Source organism: Sceloporus occidentalis, unplaced genomic scaffold (genome assembly GCF_023333645.1).
Source record: "Sceloporus occidentalis isolate IW3139 unplaced genomic scaffold, rSceOcc1.0.p SCAF_8, whole genome shotgun sequence".
Classification (NCBI taxonomy): Eukaryota; Metazoa; Chordata; class Lepidosauria; order Squamata; family Phrynosomatidae; genus Sceloporus; species Sceloporus occidentalis.
The window spans coordinates 10,966,847-10,987,899 of record NW_028316988.1 but is presented as its reverse complement, the minus strand read 5'-3'; the positions used below and the strand labels follow the sequence as shown (position 1 = coordinate 10,987,899).

At 52.5% G+C, this 21,053-nt stretch overlaps 2 protein-coding genes and 1 pseudogene across 4 annotated transcripts in view; 1 reads left to right on the top strand and 2 right to left on the bottom strand.

Moving 5' to 3' along the window:
• LOC149307867 (pleckstrin homology domain-containing family G member 5-like) overlaps positions 1–5,558 on the bottom strand; it is a 62,391-nt gene extending 56,833 nt beyond the window's left edge. For both annotated transcript variants that reach the window (XM_089534544.1, XM_089534545.1), the window contains exon 1: positions 3,402–5,558. In XM_089534544.1, the coding sequence (XP_089390670.1) occupies positions 3,402–3,471 (70 nt within the window). In that variant the 5' untranslated portion in view covers positions 3,472–5,558. The remainder of the gene's footprint in view (positions 1–3,401) is intronic.
• A 1,312-nt stretch (positions 5,559–6,870) lies between these two features.
• LOC149307866 (polynucleotide 5'-hydroxyl-kinase NOL9-like) lies at positions 6,871–13,683 on the bottom strand (annotated as a pseudogene). Its single transcript, XR_016282205.1, has 13 exons — positions 13,673–13,683; positions 13,122–13,561; positions 10,701–10,929; positions 10,400–10,527; positions 10,139–10,277; positions 9,853–9,949; positions 9,442–9,539; positions 9,027–9,188; positions 8,576–8,870; positions 8,382–8,493; positions 8,086–8,263; positions 7,723–7,856; positions 6,871–7,173 (listed from the first exon to the last, which is right to left on the bottom strand). The product of XR_016282205.1 is annotated as a polynucleotide 5'-hydroxyl-kinase NOL9-like (transcript).
• LOC149307865 (taste receptor type 1 member 1-like) lies at positions 13,212–20,874 on the top strand. Its single transcript, XM_089534533.1, has 6 exons — positions 13,212–14,125; positions 14,582–14,906; positions 15,767–16,555; positions 16,971–17,180; positions 17,321–17,441; positions 18,584–20,874. Exons 1-6 carry the CDS (start codon positions 13,776–13,778, stop codon positions 19,516–19,518), a joined length of 2,730 nt encoding a protein of 909 aa, XP_089390659.1. The 5' UTR covers positions 13,212–13,775; the 3' UTR covers positions 19,519–20,874.
• Positions 20,875–21,053: the final 179 nt, after the last annotated feature.

Genomic DNA, 21,053 nt, shown 5'->3' with positions numbered 1-21,053 from the left:
GTGTTCCACTGTCTGTTCTTCTGAGTTACTCCTGTCCTCTTCTTCTGTGCTCTTAGGCTGCATCCACACCTTTTCAGCATCCTGGCTCAAGGCTATGGAATTCTGGGAGCTGGAGTATGGCCCACAACAAACTCCAACTCCCAGAATTCCATAGCCTTGAGCCAAGGCAGTTAAAGTGGTGCCAAACTGGGTTGTTATATCTCCAGTGTGGATGCAGCCTTACATTTATCCAGGGTGGGCCACAATTTTTCTGACTGACTGATTTCCCCACCTCCAGAGGGAAAGCAGAAAGCCAGCTGCATGCGCAAAGACCAGGCTGTTTTTCTTTTTCGAGGGGAGGAAAAGTGGAGACTGTTGGCAAGAGATGCCCAAATGGCACACACAGCTGTGCCTGGCCCTGGAAAAACTGCGTGAGAAACCACACCAAGCGAGGAGAGGGGAACCACTGAGCCCTTTTTTCCTGCTTATTAAAAATTTTCTAAAAGGAGGGGAACGCTTTGGATGAGTGTCAGGAGGCCTGCTTTACGCTGGCACGAGATCCCAAGAGCCGAGGGCAAAGGGACTCCATTCTCCTTGCGTATACATGCATGGCCCTCCCTGCAATGCCATTATGGCCAGAGGGGCAATGGGGTTAGTGGTCAGCATATGGCCAAAAGGCTTGCTGGTTGCTCCAGGGTCCAGGTTCCCTCTGTGTCTGTCCCTCAGGTCCAAAACACACTTCGGAAATAATCCAGTTTGACACCACTTTCATTATCCTGGCACAGCATTTGGGAATCCTGGGGTGTGCAATTTGTTGCGGCACCAGTGCTTTCTGACAGAGAAAGCCAAGTAGCTCACAGAAACAATTCCCAGAATTCCCTAGCACTGAGCCAGAGCAGTCAAAGCAGTCTCAAACTGGATTATTTCTGCAGGATTTTTTTTTGGGGGGGGGGCACACATTCTCTGATCTACTTTGCAGGGTTGTGGTGGTTGGGCATAAAAGTGGTAAAGAGGACACCCATGTCCGTTACTTTGGGAAAAGGCAAAGTATCAATAAATATATCTATCTGTATCTTCCTGGCATTAGACCCAGAGTCTTTCCATCACCATAGATGGCTGTGCATGGATATGCCATATAACTCCATCATCTGGGCCACCATCGTAAATGTTTTGGGATGTTTTCCTTGCAAATAATTTAGGCTCAGTGATTCCCATTTTGGTCCTCCAGTTGTTTTGGATTTCAGTTCCCAGAAGCCCTACCCAGCTTGACCAGAGGCAAGAATTCTGAGAGCTTAAGTCCAAAACATCTGGAGGCCCAAAGTTTGGGAAGTGCTGATATAGAGCAGGCATGGTGTTGGACTAAGAATAAGAAGTCTTGCCAAGAAATCCATAGGAATGAGAGAGGTTGGAGTTGTTATTCTGAGAGTTGCTGCCCTGAAAAATCAAGATTTCCTGGGTCTAACAGAGGAAACACGCGAAAGGGATGGGGAGAGAGACAGAAACAACCAGCCAAAACCACAAGAAACTAGCCATTGCTTCCTATAATAGGAATGAAAAAGATGAAGAGAGAATGAGAAAGAGAGGAGAGAGAGATGTAGACGGAGAAGCGGATGGGAAGAGCCATTTTCCAGCTGGATCATTTATCAGTGTCTCTTGTGCATACTTTACAAAAAGGCATATGCCCTGAACAGTTTGTTGTTTTGTCTGCACCGCTTGCCAAAGAGGTAGCCAGAGTCTTACGTCGCAGGTCCCTCCCACGTCTGTCTGAGGAACTGCTAAGGAACTCCACAAGTTACATGCGTACATGCGCCGGGACTCTCAACGTGGAGGAGAAACTATTATTTCTTTCCCCCCATTGTTCCAGCAATTGGAACCCTATTTGCCCCATATTACTTTCTACATAGATTTCTAGGACCTCATTCCGCAGACCATTTTCTCCTTCTCTGGCACCTCATCTCTTGGAAAAATTGCATGGGCACCCATTAAATGTTGGCTGAGGGATTCTGGGAGCTCAAAAAAGTAACTTTCCCAAACTCCAGGGAGGGGGCAGTTTACTTTTACGGGGACCTGAAGTGATCACTAGTGGAGGGGCTTGGAAAGGAGGCCAAGACTGCATCCAATTGGGATGAGGGCCACATGTGGCCCTCACCTGTATGCGAGACAGGTACGTCTGAGCAAGTGGACAGGTGGGACTCCCTAATCTAGACACAAACGTCTCTTGGGGTTGACATTAATGGAAGCACACCTGCTTTCTGCATATCACCTCAGGAGAGGTGGCTGGAGTTTGAATTGCAGAGCTGGAAGGAACCCCAAAGGCCATCCATTGGAGCACCCCAAAGAGGCAGCCATCCAACCCGTGCTTAGAAGCCCCCAACCAAGGAGTGTCCATCACCTTCCAAAATAGAGAGAGCACGCTTTTACTGCCAGCAAGTTCTTCCTTGTGCTTCGCTGAAGTCTTCTTTGCGACAAGCGAGAGCTGGGGACCCACCGGAGGTTGGCCGAGAGGAGGACAGGCCGCTCTCCCTCGCATGAGCCAAGGCATCCAAGGTGAAAGGAGGAGACAGAGGTGGCATCTGGGGTGACACTGGGCGGCACAATGGCAAGTCATATAGGCTCATCCTTCCTTGGCACAGGAATGGACAATGGCACCAAGGGATTTAGGGCAAGGGAGGAGAGACACCCCATGGGACCCAAATCGTGACGACGGAGGGAGGAGATTGTAGCCCCAGCCGCTTGGAAAAGTCCCTTTAGTGCAAGAAAAGGACTACCACAGGTGGTGCCTTAGAATACAGTGATACAAAACACCCATGTGCAATCTTTCTATGAAGCCCAACAAGAGGTGATGTGAGGTGTGTTGAAACATTGTGGATCTACTACAGAGAGAGAGAGACTGAGATTTCTCACCCTTTGAGCACCAGCGCACTGCAAACAGAACTGCTTCATGCAACCCATGCAACATGTACATACTTAGGGAAAAGAGCTGCTAGGTTTACCAGCCCAGGCTTGGCTGGCACAGAATGCCAGTTGTCGCCTCACCTGTTTTTGTGTCACAGCCCAGCAGTAAGGATTAGTCAAAGAAAACACTACTTTGCACAGGAGGCCAAAAGCACCTTTGAACCCACCAGCGTCACTTGGATCCATGCATCAACACTGGATACAATGCAGAACACCAACAAGATGCTGCTTCTCTGATCTTTCCAGATCTTTCCCTAAACCCAAGAACCCTATTGTGACTAAACCCAAAGGGTTCTTATAATCCATTATTCAGGTAGATGGTGCACCTCAAATTCAGAACACTCCCCACTCTAGGAAAGACTAGGCACAGTACAGCCACCACCAAAAAGACCCCAAAGAAAGAAGCCATTCCCTTCCAACTCATGCATGATACCACAATCCCCAGGAGGGAACAGGGGTCTACTTACTGGTTCCCAAGCGCAGACCCAGCCAGCTCCGAGGGGGGGACCCATATTTGGTCAGGAGGATGGGGTTCATGATCTCCCCGCCTCTGGGGCCCAAACCCTTCTATGGCTTGGATGGAGAGCGGCCAGAGAGAGGGAGAGAGAGACAGAAGTCCTGACGGCAGCCGTGATGACTATGGTACCGCAAGGGAAGAGGTAAAATAAATAAAACGGTGGAGCTGGAATCCAAGCTGATGCTTTAGGGAAAGAATTGGCTCTGAGCGAGACACCAAAAGATGAAGCAAGGGCCGCAAGAGAAGAAGAGCTTCTGAATGAAAGCAGCCACTGCCTCCTTGACTTCTGCCACGTTCCTCCTCTCCAAATCTGAGCCGGCTTCCCAAGCGCCTCATGTGCCGCCCCAGTCTGGACCTGTTCTCCTCTGCGTGCGCTGGCTCCCCGTCTGGGCCTTCCTTCCCTGGCAAGCGGCCACCTGCTTTTTTTCCACCGTCTGCTGCAAACCCCCTCCTTCTTTCCTTCCAGCCAAGCATCAGAGCCAGGGACGCCTCTCCTTCCCTCTCTAGCCTTGGCTCTCCTTGCCAGATAAAGATGCCTATGACTTGCTGCTTTGGTACCCGGCCTCCCTGCGGTCGGATGGCCTTTCTTTCCCCCAGTAAAGTGCTTAGCCGTCCCTCTCCCTCTCACGCAGACAAACACATGTGCCAAGGAAGCAAATTCCCTTAGAAAAACACCGGCCACAGGCCACTGAGCATCATGGAGGCAACCGGGCCAGTTGCTACAGCAACCGGCTACAGAGATCTCAGACCAATTTGGGAGGCATCAGTGCCTCCCCCTCGGTTTCGCCACTTCCAGCCCCATTTCAGAGTTCACAGGCCAAAAGCTGTGAGCACCCAAAACCTGGGTCACTTCAGGCTATTGGTATTTCTCATGCAATCCCCCCTCAAAACACCCCTCTCCCTGCGCATGCGCATTCTCCTCCTCCTCCTCCCTATTTGTTCTAGACAGCGTTCGGGATGGATTCTCTGCCAAAGCCTTTTCCCCCCCTGCAATGACAGACTTGGCCATATGGGGAGAATTAAGAACAGATTAAGCTGAAGTTTTAACTCTTTCGCCCATTGCAACTCATTCGTACGCAGGCTGCGTAAAAGGAGAATGCTCCTGGTGCCAGCCATCGCCAAATGCTTCTGCCCAGATTGCTCTCCCGCTGGCAAGGAGGAGAGTTCTTAAAGAGGGGAAACGAGGAGGATTTTCCAAAAGCAAATTTTTCTGAGGACCCTCTGGACTATTTGAGAGTTACTTTGAGGCATCTACTTTGGAGAGCCAGACTCCGCTCAATGAAGAAGTCCTCTGCCAAGAAGGGAGAGTTTGATTCTCCAAGTGAAAAGGAAAGGGCAGCTTCACGCAAAAGGAAGTATCAAGTGTGGGTCCATTGTCACATTGTAGGAGTGTGGGGTACACATTGCTTCCACATCTTCTGGTGGTAAATAACCTAATTTTTGCAAATAAATCACCATAAAGAAGCAGGTAGGTAGGTAAAGATCCAGCAGAGGTAAGGGAGAACATCCCACTCTGGCTTTATTGCTATGCATTTGTTGTTGCTGCCAGCTGCCATCAACTCAGTTTCGACTTATGAATGAGAGACCTCCAAGTTGCCCTTTCCTCAACCATCTTGCTCAGGTCTTGCAAACTCAGGGCAAGCGTGGCTTCTTTCAGTTGTGTCCATCTCACTTGTCCTGCGCTCTTCCTCTTTTCTTGCTGCTGCCTTCCACCTTACAGAGCATCATTGTCTTTTCCAACAAGTCACATCTTCTCATGATACGTCCAAAGTATTTCAGTCTGGGTCTGCCTTCTGGACAGAAGTTATGGATGGGTGCTTGGCACACTAAAGGCTTCTAAATCTCAGTCTGTTGACTCCTCTGTCATCTGGAAGAATGAGGGTCTTGGCCACTTTCATGCAAACATGGATGCTTCTTGCAGAATAGGGAAATAAAAAAGACTGGTCTTTTGCGCCTGGCTCGCATTGCAAGTTCTGGAGGAATCTGGTGGATGCAACTTCTTTAATGACATTGTCTGAAATTAAATTTGGGCTGCTTGCTTCAGAAACACTGCGATAGAGCCATTAACAAGTGGCTACTTAGAACACCTTCTTATTCACATTTGAACTACAAGCTGATTGCAACTTATCCCATCCTCTTGGGGTTTCTTGGCCCAATGGCTTTAGTGGAGGTTTGCTACCACTGCCTTCCAAGGCTGAGAGATAGTGACTTGCCCAAGGTTACTCATGGCAGAACGCATATTTGAATATGGGTCTCCCATAGTCCTAATCCACAACTGAAACCACGACGGATCTACCACAGGCTTTTAGGAACCAACTGTAAAGTAGTGGGCTTTTTAAGATGTGCAAAAATTTAAAAGGTGTTTTGAAGTAACTTTTAAATCTATTTTACTTATATTTTTGTTATGTTCTTAACTTGTATGGTATGTGTGTTAATATTTGTTTTGTGTAATATGTGGGAGACACAGTGACCTGGCAGGAAAGATGCATGACCAAAACAAGGCCTGATTTGCAGTTAAATTTTAAGAAGGAAGAAATAAAAGCTGCCAGAGATGGATGGATGGATAAGTGAAGGAAAGAAAGGAAAACAAAACCAAGAAAGAAAAATAACAGAAAAGAGAAAGCAAAACAAAACTGTTGAGATAGAGATCTCTTCACTGAAGTGGAGTTTTGGTCAAGAGGACCCAAAAAGGTACTTAAGGAAAAGCGTGACTCAGTGACAGCGGCTGATGCGCTGAGCATCGCCAGGAGGCCCTTTGCCAAGAGCCTATTCAGCAGCAACATTTTTGTCTAGCAAAGACCTACAACTATCTATGCCAGAGATCTGGCTCCCTCTACCTGCAACTGCACAAGACTTTCGGATGTTGTCAGAATGGGTCTCTCTCTCTTACTCTTCGAAGCAGCCTGAACTGGGGGTCATTAACACATTGTTTTTTAGCACAACTACACATGATCTCTCACACATGTTGCTCACACTATGGAACCGCATCAATGCGCACCTCTGCAAGTTTGGTTGCTCACAAGTGTCAGCACTTAAGTAAAGATGGAGTCGATGATGAGAATGTATTCGAGGCATGTTCAAGGCACACAAAGTTTTACCCTGGGTCTATTTGCATCGGTTACTCACACAGCCAACAATGCAATTGTTTAAAAGAAAGCCCAACACCGATAATTCTGGGTTAAGTGGTTTTTTTGGTAGCCCCCTGCAAGGTTAACTGAATGCATTCAAAGTGCATGCGGACAACCAAGATTCAACCCCGATTCTATATGGAATATTTTCACCCTCTGAATAGCCCCTGGGTTTCACAGAAAGGGAGTCAACCTCAAACCATGAGCTTATATGCATAAGCGTCATTTCGCTCAAAGGGCAAGAGGCCTTTCCAGTGAATTTGGCACCTGACAAAAGAAATCTATATTGGGGAGTTTATGCCAAAGATTTAATTCTCAAGTCATAAAGAAATAAAACATTCATTCATACACACACACACGTACACGAACGCTAAGAAGAGTTATGGGGCTGGCTGGTAAGAATGGTCCCCCAAAACCTGTCAAGTCCTCTGTCCCAAACCAGTTCCTGCAGGTAAGCATTTAGAGAGAAGGAGCAACTCATGGCTGGCTGTGTCCTCGCGGCTTGAGATGCTTCTTCACCTTCAATTTCCCTGCGCCCGAAATGTCGTAATTATACTCTGACGTGACGTAGGGGATCTCTCCTTCAATTCCAACCTGAAAAAAGGATGGAGGGAGGAGGGACAACAGCAAAGGGTTACACAACACTGTGTTCCCACTATCTGCCATCACCTCTCAGGCTTCTGGAAGGCAAACACCACCAAGCCTTCTATACCAGCATACTCCTTCCTCCCAAAAAAATCACGTCTTAAGATAGTGTGCAAGATAAAATAAAATGGACATGTAACTAAAATCCTGTATTGCTTATTACTGTAAAAGCATTAAATTATTTTTTATAATTAAAACTGTTTAAATTAAAATTAGAAGCAAGGAGAAATACAGTTTTTTGTTGCTTGCCTTCAAGTCGTTTCCAATTTACAGGTTATGGGATTTTCTTGGTAAACTTCTTTAGAGGGGGTTTGCCATTGCCTTCCCCGGAGGCTGAGAGTGTGTGACTTATTGCCCAAAGTCACCCGGTGGGTTAAAAATAAGCCAATCAGCCATGTGCCCATGTACCAGTCCACCCTCCATAACAGTTTGCAATTGTGCCATGTGGGCATCACCCTTTACTTCCGTTGCTTCTTCCCATCCCATGTGTGTCCTTACTTGGTTCAGGAAGACACAGTGAGGAATGGAGATGTTCCCAATCAGTAAACAATTCACCAGCCGCAGGTTCTCCGGAGCAACTGGGGTCAGGAGGTAGTACAGCTTCTTCTCCATGTCCACCCCTCGGACAATCGCTGTAAGAAAGGTGGGATATAAAGCAAATAAACTTTTTAAATAATGAGGACAATATAGTTTGCCTGGCTACCTGGGCCCACCGAACTCTGTGGGAAGCCACTGTTCTGAGCTGTCCCCCATAGAAAGCAAGTATCTACACAGGAGGAAGTCCTCCCTGCCCAAAAGGATTTGGAAATACAGTCTTCTGGAGAAAGCAAGGTGATGGGTATAAATGGGGAACCGGCTCACCAAAGCCCAGGCAGTCACAGATGGGTGTCTGCATCAACACAACAGGCCCATCTGTCTGAGAAGGAATCTCCTCAAAGGTATGGCACAGGCCCACCCAGCTGGCATTGACCGCGCACAAGATGTGGGCAGGAGCGACGTCGGCGTGGATAACCCTGAGGGCGACAGCGTTGAAGGGGACCTGCGGAACCAACATCATCAGCTCCAAGGAAGTGCTGCATCCTGAGCTATTAAGCAAACTCTCTGGGACTTCCCAGACCCTAACAAGACCCTCTGTTTGGCAAAGAGAGTGCCCTTACCTGGTAGGGCACCAGACTATGCAGAGGAAGCACCGACTCTGCCTCTGGAGGCTGCAACTGGCCCAAGTAACCAAGGATGGCCATGTCCCGGAGGGTGTTGCTGTGGGTGCGCCTGGAGGACCAAGAAACAGGAAGGATCATAGACTGGCCAGGAAGAAGAACTCTTCCTTATCCTCATGCTCTCTGCTACTTACATGTTGCCCGTAGCCCCTGCTCCCTGAAACTGCGGCTGGACGCAGAGCAGCCTGTGCCCAGGATGCAGCAAGTGGAACTCTCGATTGCTGCTCCTAGGCTGCTCTGTGTCTTCCATCCTTTTCCTAAGACTCTTGCTTTTGGGGGTTGCTTGGCCTCTTGTGTGTAACCCAGCGGCCTCATAGATATACTCCGCAGAAAGCCGCGGCATGTCCTTGAAGTCTTGGGCGCTGATCTGAACAATGTGGCTGGGGGACAGCAGCCGGATGAGGTCAACCAGAAGGAGCAAGCCAGCACCTTTGCGACAGGAAGAAAAAGAACAAGCTCTAAGTGCTGGGGGCTCCTTCGCCCCAGAAGAGAGACCTCAAGCTCAGGGGGGCACATGGAATTGCCATCATGAGCATTGCTATCCCCACAGCAGTGAAGGCCAAGGTGCCGAAGGGACAGGCTTACCTTTCACCCACCCCATTGTGTTCACCACCAAAGGGACATCTCTCTTGTAGGCATTGAACACGTACTTCAATGTGTCCATGTATCTTTCCGTGTCATGTTCGCAACTGGTTTCCCCAAAATACACCATTTTGCGTGGTCTCCGCTGGTGAGTGAACGGTGGACCTAGAAAGGAATGAACAGACCAGGTGGGACTGTAAGAGCTGAATAGAGAGGCATAAATCTCACTCTCAAATACGTGTCCATTAAGTAACTGGCTTCCAACATGGATTCCTCCTCTAATGTAAATATGTTAGTCTCTCCTGCCCCCAGTTCTGGTCCAACCCCCTCCCCCCCCCAAAAGGATGATATTCACTCGCACCAGCACCAAGTAAGGAAACACTCCACATCCATCAGCAGACCCAGTCAAAGCACCTACCCAGCAGCGGCTCTGTCACATTAACTAGGGAAACACATCCAGGGGGAGTGAACTCAGGCTGCCCCAGGTCACATTCCAAGAAATCAATGCAGGGAATGCTACAATTTAGGAAGAAAAAGAAACTGCGTTAAGAAATGCTTGGGACCCCAATTACCCACAGAAACACTCCTTCAAAGCCCATTGCCCAACAGTAAAAACTCAACCAGTTCATCTAAGCATAGTGAGCAATGTTTCACTCAACAGACAAGTGCATGTTATCAGCAAACCTGCAGAACTGTCTTGCAAGAGAGACCGTGTCACTGAATGCCATCCAAAGACCCTGAACCAAAACCGGGCAGGAAATAACAGGGGACAAGAATGGATTTTCTCAAGGAACCACAGTCTGCTCTTATGAACCTTGAACTCACTCACCGGTTCAGCAACAGATTAATCAGGTATCTGTTGAAAGTTGACTTGCCAATGCTTTTGGGGCCGCAAACTAAGATAATGGGGCAGCCGTCCTCTTCCTCTGAAAAGCAAACACATGGACTCAGTGGGGTTTGAGTGTTGGACTATGACTCTGGAGACCAGGGTTCGAATCCCTGTTCAGCTATGGAAGCCCTCTAAGTGACCATGGGCAAGTCATGTTCTCTCAACCGCAGAGGAAGGCAACATAAATCAGAGATGCCTTGAAGGCACACAACCACCAGCGACTCACCTTGGCACGCCTGGATTAACTCCTCAACGGCGGAAATGGTGCTTTCCGACATCAGCAGGCCCCTCTCTGGCTCCAGCTTCCCAATGCCAGTGGAGGCGAGCATAGCGTCTTCTGGGGTGAAAGAGGGGGCCTTTTGCCTCTAGGGATGAAAAGCCATTTCTCTGAAGAAGGTTTCAGCCTATTGTTCCCAATGGAGGGACACAAAGGAGGGCCCCTTCCGCAGACCTCATTGCCCCTATCAGCCCCACAGCACAGACTCACCTTGACACGGAAAACGTGGGAGAAGGCGGCATGGCTGAGGATGAACCTGGTGACCGGTGCGTCCAGGTGTTCCAGCAGAACGATCGAACACTGCGGAGTGAACCTCTTCATCAGTTTGCACCTGGCCTCTGGAGAGAGAAAAGGGGGGGAACGCAAGAGCTGGAAACGGAGGGCAACTCCTGGATCTCTGACCCTCCTCTCCAGGCGTCTAAGCACTACGGAACTAAGGCCCCTTCTACAGAGAGAGACACATACAAAAACGGAGCTTAAAAGAAGGGCCCAAGGCTCCCCTCCGCCGTACCTTGTGGCACCCTGTGTGCCCTGAGCACTGCCCGCGCCCGCTCTCGTCTGTCCCTTTCGGAGAGGGCCTCCTCCTCCTCCTCGCCAGGCGCCGCTTGGATGGTGAGGGGGCAGTGGGAGCCGGGGGAGAAGAGGCGGCAGGGGGGCTGCTCCGGCCCCAGGCAGAAGCCAAGGACCCTCACCGACCCCAGCAGGCAGCTCAGCCAGCACTTCCCCGCGAAGGTCAGCCCCTGAGGAAGGAAGGAAGGAAGGGAGGAAGGAGGGATCAGGTCAGCCAGGAGGACAGCTGCAGCAATACTGAGATTGGGGTTATTCTCAAGGGGCCTCCTTGCTTTCTGGGGAGGGGCTTAGGCAAGGCCACACTCTTTCAGCCTCCTGAGCCAAAGGCAGCCCTCCCTGAACAAACTGTGCCAAGGAAGGGCTGCTCAGGGGGTGCTGGCAGCTGCACTCCAAAGGAAGGCGGAGGGGATGCTGGGGACTGCAATACAGAAAGACAGTGCCGAAGAGCCCCGCCCTTCACAAGCAAACAACACTGGGCCACTCCCCCAGGATGGTTCCACGGTTGCGCCGGGCCCCCGCCTCCCCATCTGCATGGCCACGCCCCTGAATGACACTGGGCCACTCCCCCAGGATGGTTCCACGGTTGCGCTGGGCCCCACCTCTCCATCTGCATGGCCACGCCCCTGAATGACACTGGGCCACTCCCCCAGGATGGTTCCACGGTTGCGCTGGGCCCCCGCCTCCCCATCTGCATGGCCACGCCCCTGAATGACACTGGGCTACTCCCCCAGGATGGTTCCACGGTTGCACCGGGCCCCCGCCTCCCCATCTGCATGGCCACGCCCCTGAATGACACTGGGCCACTCCCCCAGGATGGTTCCACGGTTGCGCTGGGCCCCACCTCCCCATCTGCATGGCCACGCCCCTGAATGACACTGGGCCACTCCCCCAGGATGGTTCCACGGTTGCGCTGGGCCCCCGCCTCCCCATCTGCATGGCCACGCCCCTGAATGACACTGGGCCACTCCCCCAGGATGGTTCCACGGCTGCGCTGGGCCCCCGCCTCTCCATCTGCATGGCCACGCCCCTGAATGACACTGGGCCACTCCCCCAGGATGGTTCCACGGTTGCGCTGGGCCCCCGCCTCCCCATCTGCATGGCCACGCCCCTGAATGACACTGGGCTACTCCCCCAGGATGGTTCCACGGTTGCGTCGGGCCCCCGCCTCCCCATCTGCATGGCCACGCCCCTGAATGACACTGGGCCACACCCCCAGGATGGTTCCACGGTTGCGCTGGGCCCCCGCCTCCCCATCTGCATGGCCACGCCCCTGAATGACACTGGGCCACTCCCCCAGGATGGTTCCACGGTTGCGCTGGGCCCCCGCCTCCCCATCTGCATGGCCACGCCCCTGAATGACACTGGGCCACTCCCCCAGGATGGTTCCACGGTTGCGCTGGGCCCCTGCCTCTCCATCTGCATGGCCACGCCCCTGAATGACACTGGGCCACTCCCCCAGGATGGTTCCACGGTTGCGCCGGGCCCCCGCCTCCCCATCTGCATGGCCACGCCCCTGAATGACACTGGGCCACACCCCCAGGATGGTTCCACGGTTGCGCTGGGCTCCGCCTCCCCATCTGCATGGCCACGCCCCTGAATGACACTGGGCCACACCCCCAGGATGGTTCCACGGTTGCGCTGGGCTCCGCCTCCCCATCTGCATGGCCACGCCCCTGAATGACACTGGGCCACTCCCCCAGGATGGTTCCACGGTTGCGCCAGGCCCCCGCCTCCCCATCTGCATGGCCACGCCCCTGAATGACACTGGGCCACACCCCCAGGATGGTTCCACGGTTGCGCTGGGCTCCGCCTCCCCATCTGCATGGCCACGCCCCTGAATGACACTGGGCCACACCCCCAGGATGGTTCCACGGTTGCGCTGGGCTCCGCCTCCCCATCTGCATGGCCACGCCCCTGAATGACACTGGGCCACTCCCCCAGGATGGTTCCACGGTTGCGCCAGGCCCCCGCCTCCCCATCTGCATGGCCACGCCCCTGAATGACACTGGGCCACACCCCCAGGATGATTCCACGGTTGCGCTGGGCCCCCGCCTCTCTATCTGCATGGCCACGCCCCTGAATGACACTGGGCCACGCCCCCAGGATGGTTCCACGGTTGCGCTGGGCTCCGCCTCCCCATCTGCATGGCCACGCCCCTGAATGACACTGGGCCACGCCCCCAGGATGGTTCCACGGTTGCGCCGGGACCCTACCTCATCTGCATGGCCACGCCCCCGGGACGGTTCTGCGGTTGCGCTGAGGCCCCGCTCCTCTGTACATGGCCACCGCCCCCCGAGGGATCCTTAGGGTCTGCCTGGCCCCGCCATGGCCCTCCGTCTCTACGTGACCCCGGCGCACTCACCGTCCCTCGAGGCAAGAGCAATGCAGCGCGTCCTTCGTGGGCCTCTGCCGCCACCAGCGCCTCTCCGGCCGGCCTTTCCTCCTCCTTCGGCTCTGTTACGAGCCCCGCGGCCACGAAGGAGGCGGCGAACTCCCTCAAGGCGTCTCCTCCTCCGCCTGCTCCGGGCTCCGTCTTCTGCCTCCCGCGTCCCAGGGGAGCGGCTTGCCGTCGCGGGGCGCCCCGTCGGAGGAGCCGCCGCCTCTGGTGCCGCCGCAGGAGTCCCCAGCTGCCCTTCGCCATCCTCACCGGGCGCCTCGTCTCCACAGCGACGCCCTCCTCCTCCTCCCGCGAGACACGCGCCCAAGTATCGCGAGAATAAGAGCCAAAGCCAGGCATAGAGAGAGGAAAGCAGAGCGGCGCGCGGGCGCTTCACTCGCGAGCTTCCGGTTTCGAGCTCGCGGCTAAGACGTCACTGGCCCACAGAGATAGGAAAAGGAAAGACACCCAGCTCCCCTGCAGAAATGATGGCTCCATGCTGGGGGCATCCTGGGATTTGTAGTTTCCTGCGGCACCAGAGCCCCATGGCCAGAAACTACAAATCCCAGGATTCCATAGCACTGGCCCAGGGCAGTCGGATGGAATGGGGAAAGGCTGCAACTGAGGGCCAGCCCCAGGATGCTGTTATACAAATCTGCAGGGAGGGCCACAGGGAAGCCAAGCCCCAGGATTTGCCTGTTGCTCTCCATCCCAGGCGCTCTTCCGTCCGAGGGAATGGAAATGATGCCAGGCCAGCCCTTCAAAGCGGGAGGGCTCCGTCCGGGGCTCCACTTGGCAGAGCCGCCGTTGCCCAGGATGGCTCTCCTGCTCCTCCTCTGCCTCTTGTCCCTCTTCTGCTCCAGGGGCTCCTCTTCTTGGGCTCCTCTGGCGCTGGACGGAGATTATGCGCTCGCAGGGCTCTTCCCCATCCACCGAGGCAACGCCAACCCAAGCCAGAGGCCCAGGCCACAGGTGGAGGTCTGCGAGAGGTGAGTGATGCAAGGCAGAGAGACTCAAAGAAAGAGAGAAGTTGGCGGCAGGAGCTTTCCTAGACCTCCGTCTACTTCCTCAGGTGCATTTGGTGGCGTGGAGAGCAAGGGACAGACCTCGATATGCCATTAGTGTACGGGAACGACATCCTATATATGCCATTAGTGTGCGAGAATGACATCTGAACAGACATTCTCACACACTAGTGGCATATATAGGTCTGTCCCTTGCTTTCGATTCCATCAAATGCATCTGAGGAAAGAGGCTTTAGTCTAGGAAAGCTCCTGCTGCCAACTTCTTTCTTTCAGTGAGTCTCAAAGGGCTACAAGATCTCTCTAGACACGGCTTTTACATCCCCGCTCTTGGTTTAAATGGTTCGGGTCTTGTGGAAGAGGTCCCCCGTTCTTCCTTTTTTGTTGCTGCCCTTTATTTCTCTCTGACTTTTCACGCTCCAGCAGTGCAACCGTCCGGAGCAGCCACAGCTATTACCTGGTCCAGGCTATGCGCTTCGCCGTGGAAGAAATCAACAACGCCAGCGACCTCCTGCCCAACGTCACGCTGGGCTATGCTATCTACGACACGTGCGGGTCCTCAGCCAACATGTACGCCACGCTGAGCATCCTGTCCCAAGGCGGAGATGGCTGCCGCGGTCACAGGGATGTGGCAGTGGCCGCCAACTACACCTTTTACAGGCCCAGTGCAGTGGCCGCGATCGGGCCGGACTCCAGCGAGGAAGCTCTCTTGACCGCTAGCCTGCTGGGCATCTTCCAAGTCCCAGAGGTAAAGCCCCCAAATCCCCAATGGTAGGCAAGAAGTCTGGACTTTTGACCATGGGTTTAGAAGTCTTGTCAGTATTAAGGCCGAATGTTTGCCACTGTCCAGTTGCACAGTATGTGTTTAGGAGGCCTCACTTGCTGGTTTATCCTTCATTTTCATGGCTTAAGGTTGGGAACAGACTGGGACAATAAACTTTTCCACTAGCCACACACTTGACCTGTTCTTTCATCTGGGGACATGGGTCATGTCTGCGCAGTTTGGTGTCCAATATGACACACACACAGGATCCATCTTCCAGTGGCTTCACCTGATGGGAGAGGTCTATCTGTTATCCAGCCATGGGGCTCTGGATTCTTGGTCCTGGGATGGCTCCAGCTGAATTTCTTCCTCAATACTGACACTCAATGCATCTTGCAAAAACTAAAGCAGTATGCAAAGGGAAGCTGGCAGCATGAGCTCTTATAGACCTGAGTCTTCCTTCTCAGATGCATATATACTGGTTTCCCAGACAGACCATCTTTAAAAATTAATGCAAATATAGTTAGTCACTTGCAAAGACATAAGTGAATTTATATAGAAAGCCGTGTTTAGAGTGCAACTAAACTCCAAAGAATTAAAACCATTACAAAAACAGCTCTGTTTTTGCTTTTGGCAGGAGCTTTATAACTGCCATTGCCTGCAAGTGTGAGCTGCTGATGCTGTTTCTGTTCTTTCTGCCTCTTTCAAGTGGCGCAGATACAGCAGTCCGATCCCACCGTAACCGCCATGGCCGGCTTCCATGGGATCCTGGGGCGCGGAGTCCAGGGAGGCAATGGATGGCTCCTCCTGCCCCTTGCAGCTCAGGTTTCCCTCCTCTCTTCCAGGTGAGCTATGAAGCCACCAGCCGCACGCTGAGCCAGAAGCGCATCTTCCCCTCCTTCCTGCGCACTGTCCCCAGCGACCGCCTGCAGGTGGATGTCCTTGTGCGCCTGCTGACAGCGTTCCACTGGACCTGGGTGGCCGTCCTGGGCAGCGACAACAACTATGGCCGCCAGGGGCTGCAAATGCTGCGCGAGGCCACCCCTCAAGCGGGCATCTGCTTCGCTTACCAGGGGATCCTTCCCATCAACAAGGACGCCACCAGGGAGGTCTTGGCCAGGATCGTCCTGGACGTGGTGGCCTCCAGCGCCAAGGTGGCCATCCTCTTCTCCAACAAACACAGCGTCAGGTCTTTCTTCCAGGAGGCCATCCAGCAGAATGTGACTGGGAAGATATGGGTTGGCACAGAGGACTGGTCATTGTCCACAGACATCTGGGAGATCCCTGGCATCTGGAGCATTGGGACTGTGATTGGGGTGTCGGTCAAGCAGGCCCAGCTTCCAGGACTGAAGGAGTTTGAAGCGGACTTTGCGGAATCCGCAAGAGCCAAGGTTGAGCACTCCAGCCTCAGTGATGCCAAAGCCACATCTTGTCAGAACTGTAGAGAAATGTGCAGCCAGCCATGCTCCCACTTCTGCAGGCCGGACTCAGTGACCGAATGGGAGCCGTCCCCGTATGACATGCAGGGGGCTTTCAGCGTGTATTCTGCCGTGTATGCGGTGGGACATGGCCTCCATCGCCTGCTGGGATGCCATACGGGGCTGTGCCACAAAGGGACCGTCTATCCTTGGCAGGTGTGTCAGGCATAGGCATTAATGCAAACTGACCATATTTCCCAGAATACTAAATTTTCTGGAAACAGAGGTGCTGAGCACATTTTGAAAAGTTTGTTTATTTATTTGCCTTTGTAGCAGTTCGACAACTTAAATCCTGGTCTTTCTTTCTTTCTTTCTTTCTTTCGGTCTTTTTAAACAAAACTGCCCATCTTTCAAGAGCCATCCAACCTAAGAGCTAAGACTTTAGTGTTACGTCTTCACCACGCAACTAGTCATCACTTCTCCCCAGGAAAACTGTGTTCCATAATATGGAATTGAGAACATAATTCTCTCTGTGTCCTTTGTAACAGATTTTTTTTGACAGAGCAGGAGTCACGATATTTAATGCTGTTCCAAAATCGGGTTTCAATGGCCCTTCCTATTTCTTTTGTAGCTCCTGAGGGAAGTGAAACGTGTGAACTTCAGCCTCTACCAAAGGCAGGTCTATTTTGATGCCAACGGAGACACCCTGGGAGGCTATGATTTGGTCTTGTGGATGTGGGAAGGTCAAGACTGGAACTACAGGGTGATTGGCTCCTTCAACCCTCCAGACCACCTGAGCATCGACAGAGAGAAGATTCAATGGCAAACGGAGGATAACCAGGTAAGGACCCATGCCCAGGTGTGTCAAAAGCAGGTACGCAGATCCCATCCTGTCTTACAGATCGCAAGAGTGGCAGTTGCAAGTGTGCCCCATGGATCCAGCATCCTCTGCTGCCTGACCTTCGCCCTTCTCCTTTCTAGGTTCCTGTCTCAGTCTGTTCTAAAGACTGTGATGTCGGGGAGCAGAAAGTGCTGCAGGGCATGCACCGCTGCTGCTTCCACTGTGTGGCCTGTTTGCCAGGGACCTTCCTGAACAAAAGCGGTGAGTGGATGCAGGAAACACAGACATCCACATGAGATGAGCTGGCTGTAGTATGCCTCATGTCCCAAACTGGATCTTTGGCTAAAACAGTGAGTGGGGCCCCCCAGCTTGTTTTAGAGGAGAATCTAAACCCCTTAGAGATGGGACTGTTCTGATGATTGTTTTCTTTCTTTTCTCCAAAAGGAATAGGAGGGGATTTTTATTCTGGGACAGGAGTAAAAAAACAATGTGTGTGTGTGTGTGGGGGGGGAGGCATTGCCCAGGTCTAACCCCCAGTCTTCCTGCCCTGGGATTTGCCCCATTGACCATGGACTTGGGAATGACCCCTTTCATGCAAATTCTGCATCCTTGCTGAGCCCCCGCTATCTTGCCCAGTGGATGTGGCACCGGAGGCTCCAGGAAGCAAGGGTGGTTTCAATATGAGCTCGTCAGGTGCAGTGGCACGGGGCTTGGCACTGTGGTTACACACCTGCATCCTCGGGGAGGAAGGCCTGGCCAAGCGGACCATGACCAGAGGGAGGAAGGTCTCCTGCCAAGCGCTGCCAAAGGGGAAGCAACATGGAAATGCCCTGTGAGCCAAGGCAGGCTGGTGATGGCATAGAGGCTGTTTCCCCACACACCCCACCCTATGGTAAGGGTGCTTCAGTGTGATGCGGCAAAAACCCCACTGGTCAGCTGGGATGGGGCAAGTAACTTGGATTAATCTGCCACTGAATTTTTAAACAGAAAACAGTACAGAGCTCTTGACTATTTTTGCTGCAATGCGCTGAGTGTGGTCAAAATGGTAAAAGGTATCCATATGGAAGAACACATAAGAGGTGTCAGCAGTTTTGTTTTGCCTGAACCTCATGAGAAAGGCAAGTTTCTGCCCCAACATCCTGCTCCTCTCAATCTTGCTGAGTTAATGGAGCGTAAAATACTTCTGCACTTTGAACTCAGTTTGCAGCAACTGAAGCAAGCTGAGGATGAAAGGGAAAAGCAGCAGGAGGAGAGAGAATGTGGGATATTTTAAGAACAGCTGATAAAATGGGATGACATAGCCATTTGGGACATTTGGAGGGGATTAAATAAATCATAACGTGTTGTTGATGATGATTGTGATAAAGCGCATGCCTCTGCTGACCTCTGCTCTCGACCCACAGACCTCTACACTTGTCAGACGTGCAGGAAGGGCCAGTGGTCCCCCGCCAAGAGCGAGGCCTGTTTTGAACGCACAGTCATCTTCCTGCCCTGGGCTGACCCCATCTCTCTGACCCTCTTGGCCATCACCACCCTTCTGCTCTCGCTCATGGCCAGCACAGCCCTCCTCTTCTCCCGCAACTTGGAGACCCCAGTGGTGCGGTCAGCCGGGGGCCGTCTCTCCTTCGCCATGCTGGGTGCCCTGGCCGGTGCCACCCTCAGCCTGTACTGCAACTTTGGAGTGCCAGGGAGGCTGAACTGCCCACTGAGGTTCCCACTGTACAATATCAACTTCAGCCTCTGCCTCGCCTGTATGGTGGCCCGCTCTGTCCAGATCGTTATCATCTTCAAGATGGCCACCAAAGTCCCCAGCCTCTATGAGGCCTGGCAGCGTTACCACGGCCCCCACCTCCTCATCACGGTCCTCACTAGCCTGCAGGGCCTTTTGGCCCTCATCTCCCTCTGCATCGACCTCCCGGCTCCCCTCCAGGACTACAACATCTCCCCGAAGCTGATTTTCCTGGTGTGCTCCACCATGGACAGCATCCTGACTTTGAGCGGCATCATCTACAATGGCCTCCTGGGGGTGGCCTGCTTCGTGGTCAGCTACCTGGGGAAGGACCTGCCCAGCAGCTACAGCGAGGCCAAATGCATCACCTTCAGCCTCCTGGTCTACTTCGTCTCCTTCGTCTGCTACAGTATCGTCCGTCAGATCTACCAGGGCCGCTACCTGATCGCCTTTTACGTCACCTCCCACCTCTGCACCCTCACTGGGGTCTTCGGGGGCTACTTCGCCCCCAAGGCCTACATCATCCTCTTCCACTCGGAGCGCAACACCAACGAGCATTTCCAGATGTCCATCCAGAGTTACACCAAAAGGACAAACCTGGCAGGCTGAGGAGGGAGGCAGTCCGCTGCCATGGGGCTAGTCCGCACCGCAATTCAAAAGGCAGTACAGAGGGCAGGGGAAGAGGGCCTGGATCTGGCAGGGACAGTCTGCTTTCAAAATGCCCCAGTTACTTCCATTGCCAAAGGGCAAAAATGGCTTGCCCTCCATTAACTCAGGAGGGGTAGCTTTAGGGGGAATGAAAGCAGTGCCCTCCCTGCCCCAAACAGAGTTCTTCCCCTCCATGAAATTCCTCTTCATTTCCCAAATTTCTATCATTGCTGTAACTTAAAACTTCAGTTAAGTATTTAGAAATGGCTGACTCAAACAGGGGTACTGGGCCAAACGCCTTTTCTCCCCCTCCCCATGATTTTTCCCTAGATGTGAATGGTTTCAGTGTAGTAGTTATTATTATTATTATTATTATTATTCTCTGCAATGCTAGGAATTTGGGGGACGCAGGAAAATTTCCAATTGGGAAGGCAGGTTTGTACTCCTCCTCTTTTCATTTCCTAATAAAACAATGGCAGCCACTGATGTGTTTCCTTCAGTAGCCTTTAATTCAGAGACTGTTTTAACATTACAGACTTGTTGTGTTTGGGGCGATGTCCGTTTTGGACCTTGCTGCTGTGAGCCCCTTGAGCCCCGGCTCCTATCGATCTCTCCATTAAAAGGCTGGCCCTGAGATGCAGATGAATCAAGGCATGCGTTTTTAAAATGCTGACCATGGCAGCCCCAGCTATTGACTTTCCCAGTCAGTGACCAATGGCGATGTTAACACCGGTAGACTTGCATTGCCCTGGATGTACCTTCCATGCGCTTGTGCCCGGCGGTTGTTGTGCGCCAGCGGCTTGTGCATCTCTCTGCACATGAACGCAAGGCAATATGAACAGACTTGTCTTGGTAGTCTGTCCTGCCTCTTTCTCTGCCTCTCCAAGGACCTGGCAGCCCTTTCTTTCCATCCTATGGAGCCCTGGGATCACCAGAGTCCTTTGACAAAGAAAGCTAAACATCTCACAGAGCTACAAATCCCAGAATCAATATTGAGCCATGGCAGTTAATGGGGTGTCAAACTGCCTCTGCGCTGTAGGATTATTCCACTTGGCATCTCTTTAAAGAGCTGCTGCTCTGGAATCCTGGGATTTGTGGCTCTATAAGGCCCTTTTTTCTGCCCAAGAGGTGCCTCTCCAAACTACAAATCCCAGGGGTTCTGTAGGATATTGCCACAGGCTGCATCCTCCTCCTCCTCCTCTGTCTCTGTCTCTGTCCATGGCCCTTGACAAGCAGTGACAGGAGGAGATATATCTAACGTAAGTATATTTTAGGTGATTTCGAATTGCATTTGACATTGTGGGCGTTTCATCTGCGAGGCGCTTTGGGGAGAAAAGCGGGATATAAATGAAATAAAGGTAAATAAATAAATAACAAAACAAAGCAAAATATATTTATAACTATCCAGAGAGAGAGAGAGAGAGACTTAGACTGAGAGGGTTAAGCATACGCGCGCATGCGCACTAGGGCTGAAAGGGGGCGGCTGCTTCTGGCGT

Coding starts and splice junctions, on each gene's coding strand:
- LOC149307865 (XM_089534533.1), top strand. CDS start 13,776: ATGCTGTTATACAAATCTGCAGGGAGGGCCACAGGGAAGCCAAGCCCC. Junction 14,907..15,766: donor GCATCTTCCAAGTCCCAGAG/GTAAAGCCCCCA, acceptor CCTCTCTTCCAG/GTGAGCTATGAAGCCACCAG. Junction 17,442..18,583: donor GACCTTCCTGAACAAAAGCG/GTGAGTGGATGC, acceptor CTCGACCCACAG/ACCTCTACACTTGTCAGACG.